Source organism: Aulostomus chinensis, chromosome 9 (assembly GCF_037954235.1).
Source record: "Aulostomus chinensis isolate RoL2024-O1b breed Wild chromosome 9, RoL_Achi_v1.0, whole genome shotgun sequence".
Taxonomy (NCBI): Eukaryota; Metazoa; Chordata; class Actinopteri; order Syngnathiformes; family Aulostomidae; genus Aulostomus; species Aulostomus chinensis.
The window spans coordinates 25,927,809-25,943,519 of NC_141328.1; the positions used below are offsets into that span (position 1 = coordinate 25,927,809).

At 46.5% G+C, this 15,711-nt stretch overlaps 1 protein-coding gene across 5 annotated transcripts in view; it reads right to left on the reverse strand.

Annotated features, from left to right (window-relative positions):
- Positions 1–15,711, reverse strand: part of rerea (arginine-glutamic acid dipeptide (RE) repeats a) — an 88,595-nt gene that overhangs the window by 19,934 nt on the left and 52,950 nt on the right. For 3 of the 5 annotated variants that reach the window (XM_086214584.1, XM_086214583.1, XM_086214585.1), the window contains exons 6-10: positions 14,694–14,798; positions 8,470–8,518; positions 7,193–7,317; positions 5,838–5,937; positions 5,104–5,202 (exon numbers count right to left, since the gene is read on the reverse strand). In XM_086214584.1, coding sequence (XP_086070710.1) covers positions 5,104–5,202; positions 5,838–5,937; positions 7,193–7,317; positions 8,470–8,518; positions 14,694–14,798 — 478 coding nt within the window. Of the gene's footprint in view, positions 1–5,103; positions 5,203–5,837; positions 5,938–7,192; positions 7,318–8,469; positions 8,519–12,154; positions 12,354–14,693; positions 14,799–15,711 lie in introns of those variants that run through there. The other 2 variants (XM_086214587.1, XM_086214586.1) reach the window with 1 other exon arrangement.

The window sequence follows — 15,711 nt, forward strand, 5'->3', positions numbered from 1 at the left end:
CAGATGTAAATAAGTTGTTCACTGCTGAGCCGAACAGAACGGCGTGCTGCCAGAGTGACACGGAACAGCAGTTAATTTGCATTTAACAGGCTGAAGGTGTAGCGGTTGATTAGCCAGTAGATGGAGCCGTCTCCAACTGAAGCGCTCCCCCACATGTGACACCCGTCTCCAACCACTCCAGGGGTTAAGTGCAGCTTACCATTTGGACTGTCAGTCAAACTTTGACAGGTCTACATAAAACCAGTGGAACATCACCGTGGAGATTTAGAGGCTCAACGTTTGTGAGGCTTGTTTGACAGGCGATGACAAAACACAGAGGATTCTGAAATAGAATATTAGCTCTGACACAGAGTAGAATATGCACGAATACTTGAAACATCAGGAAGAAGAGTTGGGTGCAGACACATGTTGTGTTTAATGGACCCACTATGATCAATCTGCGTCCTAATCATGTTGTCTTAATTATGTTACCAACTGTACTACTTACACAGTCTGTCCATCCGTTTCCAAAGGAGCGGAATACACACTCCCTCTCTCCTGTCCCCCTTCCCTCCTCCCTCACATTTTCTTTCTCTCCCTGCCTCCCTCCTCCCTCTCTACATGTCGGCTCCAGTTTAAGGCTCCATTTCAGCTGCCTGGGCTCACTGCTCTCCAGCCCAGCTAATAAATCATCCGCCAATCTGCTCCCTGAATCGCTATGCCCCTGCTCCTATTGCTCCAGCCCACCGTTGCTAGGCAACACAGCGGCAGAGGAGGGGTTGAAAGAGCCAGTGCAAGCAAGCAAGTGAGAGAGCGAGAGAGAGAGAGAGAGAGAGAGAGAGAGGAGGAGGAGGAGGAGGAGGAGGGGGAGGTTAGGGTGGAAGCGCTACCAAATGGCCATCCGCTGTGCAGAAACAGGCTTCTCTCTCTGAGTGAGTTCCAGAGAGCTGGCGCTTCTCACCCGCCCCGACTTTCCCCTCCGAGCCTAACAGTGCACCATTGTGAGGCTGGAGAGGACACACATAAAGGGAGGAGGAGAAAAGGGGAGGGGGGAAATGATTCAATAGCGCATTGTTGTACGTGCGCACTTCCTGTGCGAGCGCCGATTGTTGGAAGTTGTAAAACTGGTTAAGATAATGTGAACTTCTGCATCATGATGGTATCAAAATGACAAACGAAGGGCAGGCCCACACACAGCACATCGTCGCTGCTAAATGTCACTCCCAAAGAAGAACAGTGATGCAAGCGAAACCTTCAGTAAACAAAGCCACTTCACTCAATATGGAGCCATTATACTTGACTCGGTGTAAAAAGCTGACCTTTCCGAGGCGGCTGTGTACAAACCCAGAGCGCCTGAGGACAATCAGCCAGCTATCCAAAACCAAGAGGGAAAAAACCACTGCTGTCTGTAATGAAATATCAGCTAGTAATAAGATTGGCCATGGTGCGCAGAGAGGAAATCACGGAATGCTAGAGGAGAAGGGGAGACTGCACCGACTGACACCAGCCAAGCTGTATCCTCTTCACACTGACACCATCCTGAGTCTAAATCTGTAAAACACTTCGCAGCAGTTGACAGGGCCGTTTTTATATGATATTTATTTACCCGGTGATGTACACGGAGCTGTTCTGCCAGCCTCAGCCAGGCAGAGTAACATCCTGTGCTTCCTTTGGCTCGTGAGGATACAAAAGGTGACAGGAAATTCCAGCACACACTCATCCTGCCTGCTATTTAGATACCAAACACTCCTAAAAAGCATTGCTGGCACTGTAGCCTAACGGTGAGAAAACAGGCTGTCAACGCTGACGCTTCGTTGCCCCTGCAGACGAGCGCCACCGATGTAAAGCATCTCATTTAACTTTAAAATAATCTACAGCCTCCAAGTAGGGGATTCAGGGCAACATGTTGAGTTTAATCTGCCTGTGGTGCTTGTGGTTGGCCAGCGTGTCTCAGTTCTGCAGGCTTGTATTCAACCACTGGGGGGGCCACTGCCCTCCCCTCTCCCCTGCCTCCTCTGTGTTGTTGGCAGCCAGCTCCAGCCATCCATCAGCTGAAGACACAGCCGGAGATAAGCCTTGGCACGGTGCAGCTGGCTGAGGAATATAGACCTCCTGCCCCACAGCAGTCATAGATCATCGTCTCCGTCACTGACATGGCGACACGCAGCACTGCTGTGTTTCATTGTTTATATGGCACCTCCTGTTGGCCGCCGCGGTCGTAGCAACACTCCTTACCACCATGTACATCAGCCGTTTCAGGTGAGGAGACGACCAGGGTGATCCCTCGATGACCTTCAATCAGGCTGCAGACCTAATTATTAGAATTAATTTCATTTTTTTTCATAGTTTTTTTTTTTTGGAAAATAAAAATCTAATTTGTCAGTTAAACTGACAGTAATCAAAATGTAACCAAATATTTGCATAAAACAGACATTTCAGAATCCAGTAATAAAGGAAACTCATTTGGGACAGTGTCGGTATCGCTTCTAGTGTTCGTAGTCCTGTGTTGTTACCTGCCAACCTCTGTCTTTTAGGCGTGGATTTGACACTCTAAGCGTTCTATAATCTGAAAGCCACAATCTCAATGAGCATGTGTGAACATTCTGATTACAGATATGAAGCCGTTATTTTGCGGGAAGGCCAGTTTCAGTCACCCGTCATCTGTAACCTTCTGTGTTTTTCTGATCTGAAAGCAGAGGTTGCTGGCACCGCTGATCACCATATCCTGTGGGGTGGTTTTTTTTTTCTTCTGCTCAACAGAAAGAGGCCATTTAGATAAGAGAAATAATACTCTGGGCTGCAACATTATTTCTGTTTCACCACCCATCATCAGTGGAGAAACATTAAACAGCAAAGGAACGCTTTTTTTAACATGCAAGTGCTTTCTGTTCCTCCGGAGTGAGTTTATTTGTAGATGAGACGAGCGAGAAATCAAGAGAAGAGATTTCTTTGTGGGCAGTAAGTAGTGAGTTGGCATCTGATAAAACACTCAGAGAAACAGTGCTGTGGTGGGATTTCCTCTCTTAGTTACACTTTAGAAAGAGCGGAGGACTGTTGCATGTCTGACTGTCTGCGACTGTTCATCCGCCCATGATAACAGATTACATTGTGATGCAGGTGTTCCTGCTGCAATACTTATAGCTTTGTTTTGTATTTATTCCATTATCATCGAGGTTTCTCGGTGCAGTAAACGGTAGTTATTGCCGTAGTGATGCATGACACTGCTCCAGAGGCGTTCACATTGAGGAGATGGATCGCCCATCTGTGAGAGTTGCACTAATAATCTCCTGGTGAACGATCGTGGCTGCTCAGAGAACATCAGGCTGTCACATCGTCCAAGAGTGACGCCATTTTTTTTTGGTGTGTGGGACGGGACAATAAAAAGGCAACACTACTTTGCGGCGCGGTAATGAAATGGTTTTACAAATGACCGTGGTGGTGGAGTTGTCTCTCGGCAAGATGAGCGTGCGGACAGATTATAGATATTTTTTTGAGAGTTGACAGGAGGTCCAGGATTATTTGGAGCAGCTGCAGGCTGTGAGGCAGGAGAGTTGGGGCGGGGGCCAGGAGAAGTCAAAGGGGTGTGTGTGTGTGTGTGTGTGTGTGTGTGTGTGTGTGTGTGAGAGAGAGACAAGTGACCCTGCAGACAGGCCATTTCTGTCATTTCAGCGGCCCCCACTGTCTCTTTTATTCACATCTCTAAAAGAACAGAGGGCTGGTGAGAAGGAGCAGGCAGGAATAATGAAGCTGGTCCTGGCGGGGAGGAGATGGAGGAGACGCAGAGCGAACGCTGATAAATAAATGAAGAGTTTCTGGGAGCGTGTCAAGGATGAAGCTGCAGCTACACCTGTCCGTCAAGGCCGCGGGGCTGCAAAGGCACGACTGGTGGTGAGATCACCGGGAGTGCGTAAACCTATTGCTTCTCCAGGATTTAAACACTGCGGGCAGGTGCAGCACTGCTGAACGCCCGCCCACACACACGCGCACACACACACAGAACTTTCACCAGATTCTATTGTCCAAGTCCAAGCTACCCCTTTGGTATTTTTAGTTTCAACTTCGTGACAGTGATGTAGCATATAATAGTGGAACAAGGGTCAAAAAGCCCGAGGTGAGCAACAGAGGGGCTCAGTTATTTACAGCTCTGGCCGTTCAGCTCCCGCTGAGCGTCTCTGACAAGTGGTCTGTGTGTGAAATATGGCAATAAAGCCTCCCATCAACAAGCCTGTCCTCCCTCTCAGATCGGCTTCACACAGCAGTTTAACTTGGCGCCGGCAAGCGTGCAGAAACAACCCATGAATCGTCCACTAAAGGAAGCAGACTTCATTTGTTGTGATTCACTGTGGTCTCGCCGTGGGAGTGGGCGACATTCAAATGGGCCCACCATGTTCAATCACTGGTACAAATACGCTCCTTCACTTTCATTACATCTGAGCTGCTTCAACAAAAGGCTGCCAAGATTCAGAATTAACCATAATAAACAATATCAGAGTGGAAAAAGCATGATTCACCCAGGAGGAAGAAAAAGAGTGTGGCGCCTTGTTTTCCAAACATCTACACTCCCATGAGTCGGTAGCGTGATCTTTTAAAGAGAGGGAATATACAAACACAGAGTGCTGTGTGTCATAAAGCATCAACGCCAGGGCTGCAGCTGTTAGTCATTTTGACATGGCGTTATACGGCTTTCACTCCCCTCCTACTCGCTCATGTTGTGGTGTTTGATCAGGGAGAAGGGCTGCCATTTTCTGATTCCTTCCCTTCAACAGCTGCGGTGAAATTCACATCTAAATTCAAATGGAGGCCAGTGTTACCAGCCCTCAATCTCTTCCCTCTCCAGACTTCCATGCTAAAGATTTATTCTGCGGGTGATAAACAGGATGCAGCTGCTCTTAAGCCTCGGAGGAGCTGGATACTGAGTGTTTTTACTGATGTCTTGTGAGAGCGGGCCAAGAGCCTCAGTTTAATTCCCTCTCAACAGCTCCCTCTAAAGTCACAAACCTGCCTGCCACACAGACCTCTACAGCTACAGACATGCAGTATCAAGGGCTGCTCCACATGCCAACATAACCATGCCTGCTCTAAATCGTGTCTGAAGCAGAGTTATCAGGAGGAATTCTCTCTTACCACTTCATCCTCAGACCAGCACTTCTCTATCAGTTTGGGGACAGGTTTCTTCACGAGTCGCTGGAGAGCCTTGCCTGCGTCGTAGCTGCTCTCGTGAAGCTGCAGACCATCACAGACACAAAATTACGACCACAGAACAACACAACAACATTCTAACCAAGTCATCAACTTCCTACAGTAGCACAAGAGGGACATTCTGACCTGTACTGACACATTCGACTGAGCTGATAACAGATTGATGACACATTCAGGAGTGACCGGGTCTTTAATCAAATATCTCAGTCCCAGCAACTGATGGGATTCCAGGCAAAGATACAAGCACCAGAGTGATAAAGGCGGTGGCAGCGTAGCTTTAAGCCTGGTGTCACATTAAATTGTATGAAACAGGCATTGCTGGAGCTGAGAATAAACAAGCATTACTCATTGGAATTGCAAATAGAGAGGAAGGTCGAGAGACAATGACCAGCCTGCTATGTTAATTTTCCAGCGTATAGAGTTGGAATATAAATGCTCTGTTTATGACGCTTCTGAGCTCCTTCTTGTGCTCGATTCCTCGGTTTTTACTGTCAAAGCGCCGGACAAATCTCTCATTATGTCTAATATATTGTAGCGCCAAGGCTGGATTCATTACGGGAGGCTGCTCTAGTGGCTCAGGAGGCTCATCAGACCCGTCGCTGCAGAGATGCATCACAGCTTACAGCCATAAAACTCGGAATCGTTGCGTGGCTCCTTACAGTGTTAAGTGCATTTAATGTAGTGTCATCTCGAGAGGCTGCGAGACATCCGTCTTCCGTCGAGCCTCCGTCACACATCCCTGCAAAGGCAGCCATGCTCCTGTGAACACAACACAGTTACAGTCGGCATTAGCGACGATACGGAGCGACACAGCTGTTCTCATGTCGCCCGACTGCTTTGAATGTTTATAGAGGGACATTTTTCAAAGCTGTGTCAGTGTCAACCTCTATTAAAGACACCTGAGTGGGAATTAAACACACACCTGCGCTCTTCGGGTGCCGCCTGACTGAACAAACTAGAAAAACTACGTGCTGAAAGGTTGGTGGCTGCGGTGAACTGCTGCATTGGAGCTCGAGTGATGGGCAACATTCTGATGAGGGGTCGACTTACCAGAGAAACTTTGTTAATTAAACTTTAAAAGCATTTTAAAAATGACCTCCTTGATTCACACACAGGCAGTGGAGACAGAGATCAGCAGTTCTTAGTTTTCAGTTTCATTGAGTCGGAAGATTTCAGTCCCATCGATTTCTCCGTGGTGAACAAGACTGCGCCTCCTCAGGTTTTCTGAGCAGCTAATTTTTCCTTTTGTATTTTTAATTAAAAGTGTTTTCATTTTAATCCCACTTTTGTCATTTAATTATTTATAATTTTAGTCTTGTTTGAATCAGTTTGACTATTTTTGTTCCGTTTTACACTCTGAAATCTGGAAAAAAGAAAAAAAAGAGAAGTTGTTCAACAAACAGGTTTAGCAAAACCTGAACATGGAACCGGCCACCAATCGCAACCACCAGCTATTACCAACAGTGCTGCTTAGGCTGCGAAACACTATGAATTAAACACACTTCCTCCTACCTCCGAAATACCTCTGCACCAGATCTTATTACTCATAAGTGTACGCTGCAACAGGAATTGATCAATATTGTTACAGCATAGCTGCTGAAGTGAGACTTTCTTGCTGTTGTTTAAAAAGGTTCACAAGGGACATTGAACAGGCTCTTAACGTCTCAGTGGATCTTCCTGGTTGTTCAAACACGTTCCAAACTCAGAGGAGAGTTCTGGTATCAAGTCAATCCACTGGACAAGTGTTTTTTTTTTGTGTGCTTTAGGTGTTACACTGCAAGTTTAAAATGCTTCTTTAATGTCACCGATGCTGAGAATGTATCTGGGTGTGTTGCAGACTTTATTCACGCAGCTCCGCTCTGAAGGGACATCACTCCGTTGAAGGCGGGGGGGACGGTCTTAAAATAATTTGTCTCTACTTAACTGGTGTTAAACTTGATAATTCCCTCTTAAACTGGGCCGGAGGACTTCAAAGCCCCGCCGAGTGTGAATTCCTGCATTTCTCCTGGCTCACCTTGCGGCTCTGAGGTACATGAGAAGGTCACAGTCGTTGACCCCTGGCATCCAGACCAGCTCCTCATTCTCGGTCACTGCCTGCCCACCGGAAGAGGGGAAAGGCTGCAGCTCTGGGAGCTTGGCCTAATTAGGTCCAGAGAGAAGAGGAGAGCGACAGATGGTGTCACACTACAAATAGAATACAAGCTTGAAGAAAATATCAGCTTTCAAGGGTCTGTCATCGACATTTCAGCGAGGGTCTGAGTGAGTGGCGGCGGTGGCGAATGAGGACGAGTTACAGCCACCAACAGTCCTGCTGAGGACTGAGCCGCTGCACAGGGGCTGCTAACAGTCCACTGTCCAGCGAACGCTTGATGACGTCATAGTATTTTGCTTGTTCACTGCCATGTTGCCGTGACTTACTGGGACACTTGAACACTACAAAGCATCAATTTTTTATTATACGAGGGCAAGTGCTACTGTGTTTCCTCTCACTTGTAGAGTGAGTTTTGAAGCCAGATGTGGACAATTTACACCAAAAAAAAAAAAAAAAAAGGAAATGCACATTTGGTGTGTTTCAATTAAAGAGCTTCAGGTGAATAAAATAAATAAAATAAGCTACATGATACCACCAGAAGATGGTGGTGTAGGCACCCTGATGCATGGCTTCTGAAACCGAGCGGGAGAGGAAGTCTTCCAGCCGAAGACAGAGAGGTGTTGGAAAGTTTACCGTCAGCTGGACGCAGCAGCGACTACCGGACATGTTGCTGCTGTCCAGGGACCAAGACTAACAGGTTTGCTTCATCTGAGCTTCATAGCTGTTGCTTCGAAACATGCATGGAAGTATGTTGATGGAACCTGACTATAGTCACGCAAGTCATTGTGTCTACGGAGTCCTACTTAGACGCCACGCGGGTTCAGACGCTGCAGTAGAAACACAGGAAGTTGCTGTTGTCTATTTATTCGTTTACAAGTGGATATAATGCACTGCATTTTAAATGTTGTTGTATTTTGAGATAAAAATAAGCATAAAAAGACCCAATTATCTTGCTGTTTGCAGCAGCTTCCAAGTATTTGGAGATACTGCGGCGGCGGCGGTGCTTGTTTGGGATTGATTATCGGGTGAGATGCCATGAGTTAGACCGACCGGTGCTGGTGAAGTCACGCATGACTCATCCAAATTTAGCCAAACACACACAGACAGACAGAAGGATTTGGTCGGAAAGAATCTGTTTCCAAAGCAGGATAGAAACACCACGGGTGTGTTTGTCCGTGCTGGCCTGTGTGATGACTTACTTGGTGACTTGGGCCCACTCGGATTTCCCCTTGAGTGCTGTTTAATCGTCTGAGAAGAGACAAAGAGAGAGGATTCAAACACCAGATTTACTTTGTGCAGCGTTTCAGAGTTGGATGAAAGAAACACGAGAGCATTCAGGCATGTTGAGTCAGCACAACAAGTAGAAAGCTGATCCAGGACATTAAAAATTGACAAAAGGAAGAAAGAAAAAAGAAAGAAAGAAAGAAAGAAACAAACAAGTCATGCCCAGGACGAGATCATGTGACCAAGTCTGGACTTTCTACTGTGGAACTCCTCATGCACACGTCAGACACTGTGATTGATTCTGAAGAGCAAATAAAGACGAGCAGCGACTGCTCCTGCTCGGCTTCTCTCCACAGCAGCCGGGTTTGTAGGCTTGATATTGTGGATGCAGCAATAAAAGAGATACTAAAGGGGAGAAGAGGGGCTGAGGTGGGGGTGGGCTCTGAAACGGCTGCTGGTACAAATGTTGGTCACCATGGCAACTGCAATTTAATAATACTGTTCCGAATCTCCAGCTGCAGTGGATTAAAGAAAATGACAAGATGTTCCTTTTGAAAAGCCTTTCCCTCCGTTGCCTAGGTAACAGCGCTGATTTTCATAGAGCCGAGTGCAGGGCGGCCCAGAATCTGTCAGTGTGATTTGCACCCAGAGAAGCTCGCACTCCATCATGGAGACCTGGCTGAAACTTGAGAGGCCGAGGCCCTCCGGTCTCTTAACAGTCCTCCAACCACACAACCCAAACTTCTCCGTCTCAGCAGATGTCCTCCTCCTCCTCACCAGACGGGTTGGAGTGGATAGAGGGGTAGTAGTGTTGTGGTTGTTCGACAGCTCTGACTCAGGATCAGCTCAGGCCACAGACTGAGTTTCAGCTGCAGTAAACGAACCAAGACCGGTCAGGAGGACAGTGTCCTGCTCCCGCGCGTGTACTTTGTTTTATTACAAACAATTATAGCAAATCACTGAAAATGTAAAGCAGTTTGGCAGCAGAGGTGAGCAGAGTGGATAAGAATCAAATCATGAACCACCACCAGCACCTCCGGGAAGGTAAAGATACGGAACAATGATTCCCCAGCTATTCCGCTGAGATTGTTGAACTGAAACTTTTTATTTTATTTTATTGTTTTAGGTGTCGAGTTGCTGATAACGCGACTCGGAAGGAATAAACGAAGCATGAAACAAAGACAAACGTTATCCTGCCTTTCACAAACAAACCCACATCGGGCACTGGCTCGGGAAAAAAACAGACCAACAGTGACGTTTAAGAGAGCGTGAGCGAGGATCTGGTCGGTGTTACCGCGGGGCGAAACTTTTACAAACGTGTTCCTGACAGTGTGCAGTCAGCCAGGTCGGCGGTACGTTTGGCAGGAGGCCGTAAGGATGACAAATGAGAGGCTGCGCACCAGAATATGAACAGCGTCTGAGGACAAGCGTGTTTTACTGAGAGCAGACGGACGACGCTCCGATGGAATGCTGCACGGATCCCGGGAGAGAAGGTGGAATACAGATGGATGCACGAAGGCTGCAAGTCCATTTGGACAGAAACCGCCCGCTGACCCGGCACAGCGCTGAGCCATGTGATAAAATTCGGCCAATTAGTGCAGTTTTCATGCAAATTGTTTGACTAAATAATTTTCAGTTCCTTTTCCATGTCTGAGGAAGTTCTTCATGAGAGTTCCGTCACCTGAAATGTTTGTTTACACATTGGGGGGGGGGGGGGGGGGGGGTCCAGGTCAAAATTCACCAGTGTGAATCTTCAGGCTGCAACAAACAATCATTTCAGTTTCTGATTAATGTACGGATTATTTTCACAATGTACTGTTTTCCTGTGTCGCATAAAAAAATCTGAAAAAACCAAAACACACTCGCTGCAATTACCCAGCGCTGAAAAACGCTGTATTCAAAACGCTTTTTTTGTTCATGTGACAGTCCAGAACCCAAGCACTTTCATTTGCTGTCATAAACGGAAAACAACAACAACAACAAATTAATATTTAAGAATCTGGAACAAGAAGATTTTGGACAATGTTGCTTGATTCACAAAGAAGACTTGAAACAATGAATTGTCAATAAAGTTGGTGACTAATCTCTCGTATGTTTAACCAAAATGACACACAATGTGGTTTAATACATCGTGTATTCAGGTAAATATGAACAGAGATTTCTCTCCGACTATTTTATGCTCTAATATGCAGGTTTTTTTGTTTTGTTTTTTTTTTTTTTAAGGTCTGGAAGCAAATTTCTAAAACTTTCTCAAATTTCTAGATTTTATGCCGTTTTCAAAAACTTTTCCAGGCATGAAAACGGTCATTTCCACATTCCGTGTCTTTGCCCGGACTTTCCTAACCATCTAAACCAAATGATTATTAAAAATTGTGTAAAAAATCTATAAAAAAAACACTTTCTCACAGAGGTTGCATTGACTTTTTTTTTTTTTTGCCTGTAAATTAGGAATCAACGCTTTGATAAATAAAAGCATGTAGCTGAAATTATTTTGTGATGATCTGCAGCAGCAGAGGGAATATTAGTCTTGTGTCATAATTCACATTTTAATTAAAAACACACTGAAATGATGATGGGATATTTGGGGGGGGGGGCGATTCTTCATCTAGAATGATATTTATCAAATATCGCGAGAGGCCATGTTGCGATTTTGATGAGATGTTTTTTAGCCCTTTAATGTGAGATTCAGTGACTCGGGCCTTGTATCAAGTACCGTCTTAGTCCCGCTACTCAGAACTGGTCATGATATTGCAGTTTTCTCTCTTACAAGCTACACTGAGCCAATTTTCTGGCTTCGGAACCTCTGAGAAACGGCTGTTGAAGACTGGTTCAGATCTACTGCAGCATTAGCAAACCATCCAGGCTGCTAATTACCGGCTTACTCATTAAACCCAAACAACAACCATGACAGTCTGGTCAACTTTGTGTGAACGTTTGTGTGTGTGTGTGTGTGTGTGCGCGCAATCTAGCAGAGCCCCGCCCCCCCATCAATTCCAACCAATGGCATCGCGAGTCTCTGGCCCACTGACATAATTGCAGCCCAGCCATAACAGAGCCAACTTCATGGGGTTTTACCTAGCGGGACAGACGGTTGGACTTAAAAAGTGTGTGAGACGGTAAGATATATGTGTGTGTGTGTGTGTGTGTCTGCGCGTACGTGCGCGTGCAGTTAGGCTTAGCTCCTAGCGCCATGTAACCTGGAGTGTAAACAGGAGCTGCAAAATGGAGCCAGGTGTGGGTCTCCTGAGCGTCATACACCCACACTGACACTAGCCGGAGCCTTGTAAACACACACACACACAGACACACACGCGGGTTTTGCCGCTATTGTGTACGGGGTGATGCTAGGGAACGACGGAAGCACACAGCGGTGTGATCTGCATCATGCTCGGCAGCACGCTGACATCACACACACACACACACACACACACACAAAACACGAGCGTTGGACACAATGACAGCGACACGGACAGCTTGCAAACGTCACACAGGTTGGTCAGACAGCCGGAGAGAGTAAATTAAAAGAAATAGAAAATAAATAAAAATGAAAATAACAACAACAACAACAACAACAAAAATTTAAAAAAAAAAAAAAAAGGTCGCGCGCGCAGCGGCTACGAACGGGCTCCGGAGAGCAGCAGAAGAGGATCGCACACCTACCTCCGGGGACTGAACAAATCGTCCATTTCTGACATCGAGCCCTTAAGGTTGGGTGGTGACAGTGTGTGTGTAATGCTCGGTGGGATTAACTCCCTCTCCCACCTTTCTCTAGGTGCTCAAAATGGAGAAGCACGCATTCGCTCCGGAGAGGCTTTCACTGAGCTTGTGCTGTGACCTCAGCCTCGCAACGTACGTACGGCGTCGCAGGCTCGCCTCGCTCCCACACAGACGCTACTGAGCATGTGCTACGACCTCACACACACACACACACACACACACACACACACACACAGGGACGGAGCTACGCACGCACGCACGCACACACACACACGCAGGCTACAGAATTCATCTCTCCTCGTATGTCTGCGCCATGATAAACAGGAGTGAAATTGCAAGGCTGCAGACACGCCGCTCTGAATACCAAACGAGCGCAGCAGAGGAGGAGGAGGAGGAGGAAGGAGGGAGGGAGGGAGCAGAAGACTGAGCGGGGCTCCCAGCGAGGGGGTTCCCGACTGGCAACCCAGTCAGAGCCAGCAACGAGGACAGCTGTCAGAGCTGCTCCACGTGAGGGGGGACCACCAGTGGGCAACAACAACAACAACAACAACAACAACAACAACACACACACCAAAAACAAAAACAAGAGTTGGATTCAATTTAGTGGAAGAACAACTCCAAAAGCAAAGAAGATATCCAGGACGTGAGTGTGTGTGAGGATGTGTGTGTCAGCGTCGGCCATCTTTTTGTTTTGTTTCTTAACAATAAATAACACACAATGACGTGGAGGGTTCAGCCCTGCCCACGGGTGGAGGAGTTCCTGACCCAACAGTTTCAACATCGTCCCCATGATCGGTGAGGCTGGTTGTCGTCATTTGTTCAGGATGAGGAAACAACGCAGTAAATATATTCTTTACTGGATCTGAACATGTTTTGCTTTAAACGAAAATGCTACTTTATTCAAATGTTTCGATGCAACAAAAGTTCATGTAAATTACGGTGTAAATATATTGTTTAACAGAGTCGAACACCAAGAATCATTTACGCTAAAACGCTCTAATAATCATGAACCCGTCGACGTCTTTTCTGACTGTCCATCGCTCCTACTTTCACATTCTGATTTGTGAACACTTGACACTTTTGCATTTCCTCCAGTTTATTTTGTTTCTATGTTTGTGTTTCCCCACATCGATCCTGCCAATATTTATAAAGTTGTAACATTTTGTCCTGCGGGCGTACCAAGTTCTGACGCTCTACATTAACCTTCCCTTTAAGCTGTGGGACGAATAAAGGATTATTTTGGGGAAATATGAGGTATCGGCCAAATTAATGGTAGAAATACTTGCATATAAAATATCTACATTTTTATTTTTTTGTTTCTTATTTCATGAGTATTTTCCTTTCTTCTTCCCTCTGTAAATGCTTCTGAAACTATTTAAATTTCCCCTGTGTGGGATTAATAAAGTATTCTTCTTATTGAACAATCCAATATCCTGGATCCGTGCAGGCGACAACATTCTGAGGAGGAAATAAAACCAACGTGAACGGCCTGATGGGGAGAAGCTCAGTGGGTTTGGTTTCGTCACCAAACTCCCTGAATAACGAGGAAGGAAGACGACGTCCATAGAGGGCTGTGCTAAATAAAATGATGAAAATATTTAGTTATTTAAAAAAAAAAAAAAAAAAAAGATATAAGAAACAGGACAGAACCACAGCAGCTAAATGGAATTCAGCCCCACTTTATTAATGACACCTTTTTCAGTCCTGATACTGAGTTTAGACCATCAGCTGATACCAGATTCTAATCCCACGTCCATGTTTAACTCACATGCCTCACAGTGTGTGTGTGTGTGTGTGTGTGTGTGTATGGGGGGGGGGGGGAGACTGGGATCTGCCTTTAACTGGCCCGCTGGACTTAAACATACTACAACAAACTATAACAAATAACTACACACGTAGAAATGTTCTGTATTGGTAGTGTTATCTCAAGAAACCATTACAAGTGCACAGGAAAAACACATTTCCAGACTGATGCGCTCCCTCGGTGCTGTTGGAGCTCCTTCAAGCTCAAAATGCGGTTAACGGGTTTGTTTTGAAATTCGTCGTAACGGATTTCACTGACACATGACCCAGCCGCCAGGGCGACGTCACGCCTGATCAGTGGATCTCCAACAATAACACCAGAGGTGAGCTGCTTGGAGATACTCCGCCCAAATCTTAACCACCAAGACAAAATAAGTGATTTGAAATTTGACCAAAAAAAAACAAGAAACAAAAAACAACAATTGTGCAGTCGGCGGCGACGGTGCATCGGGACCGATCGCAGCATCGCCATCATTCACAGAACCGCTGAGCGAGCGACACCAAGAAAAAGAAAGAAGAAGAAAAACATTCTCCAGTGTCAATCACATTTATGCTCCTGCTGGGTGACTTCATACCAGTGTCACATTACTACCAGGCCATTTCAAGGGCACAAACAAGGGGCCATCATCATCATCATCATCATCATCATCATCAGTGTAATTGACATGAAGCTCCTCACCTGGTCTCGGGGTTGTATCCCAGGATATAGAAAAAGGAGTCAATGCGGGCTTTGAACTCCCTGGCAGCAAATATGTCGGAGAAATGGGAAATGTTGCACTTCCCCCTGTGAGGGAGGAGACGGGCGTGATTAGACAAAAGCAAGAGGTGTGTATACGACAAAGTGATTGCCTAGCAGGAGACACACACATCCTAATTAGAGGCTCTTCATCTACTGGAGGTGACAACTACAGCAGCGTACGTCTCGTGGCTGTCAGAGCCTGCTGGCTTTACCGAGGGAAAACCAGGCTCAGGGCGAGTGAACCCGTAAACACCAGCCCGACATGTCAGCCCTTTCTTGCCTGCTGCAGCGGCGGCGTGGAAGTCAGATGCTGCAGAGATCTCCATCCCCACATCATTACCCCCCCAATGAGCTGAGAAGGCAGAGGCTATGACCACATCTTGATACAATTTCCTGTTTCCAGCACCCCGGTGTCTGGCTCTATCAAAATAACAGGCATCACAGGCATATGAAGCTCGGCTGCCTCGAAGAGAAGCAGCACCCCCCCCCCCCCCCGAAAGATTAAAGGGTGCTAAGGAGGGCTGTCTTCGGAGAGCTGCAGCATTACAGCATCCCCCTGGAATTCCCTTCCATTTATCTAAAGCCTGGAGAATGAGTCAAATCAAAGGGTGCACTGTGTAGGAGAAGTTGCAGCTAATTTGCCCTAAAATCAGTGGTTTCTGGGAGACATGGCTCTGACTGCTCGCCGCTCTGCTGCTCACAGATGGTTTCGGTTAAGAGAAAGGGGAAGTGGGAGGGGTGGTCAGCCTGGAACGGATGATGAGAGGGAGGCAGGATCAGAGGGGGAACACAGAATATCTGATATCAGACCAAGAGAATGATATTGCACGTCCTCTGGTCATTAAGCCCAGAGAGAGCGAGGAGCTGTCAGGTTTTAATCTCGAGGCTCCTGTTGCGACTCGTGTGTGACTCGACGACAAGAAGACTAGAAATCTTTCACCACTGGCGGCTGGCCAAT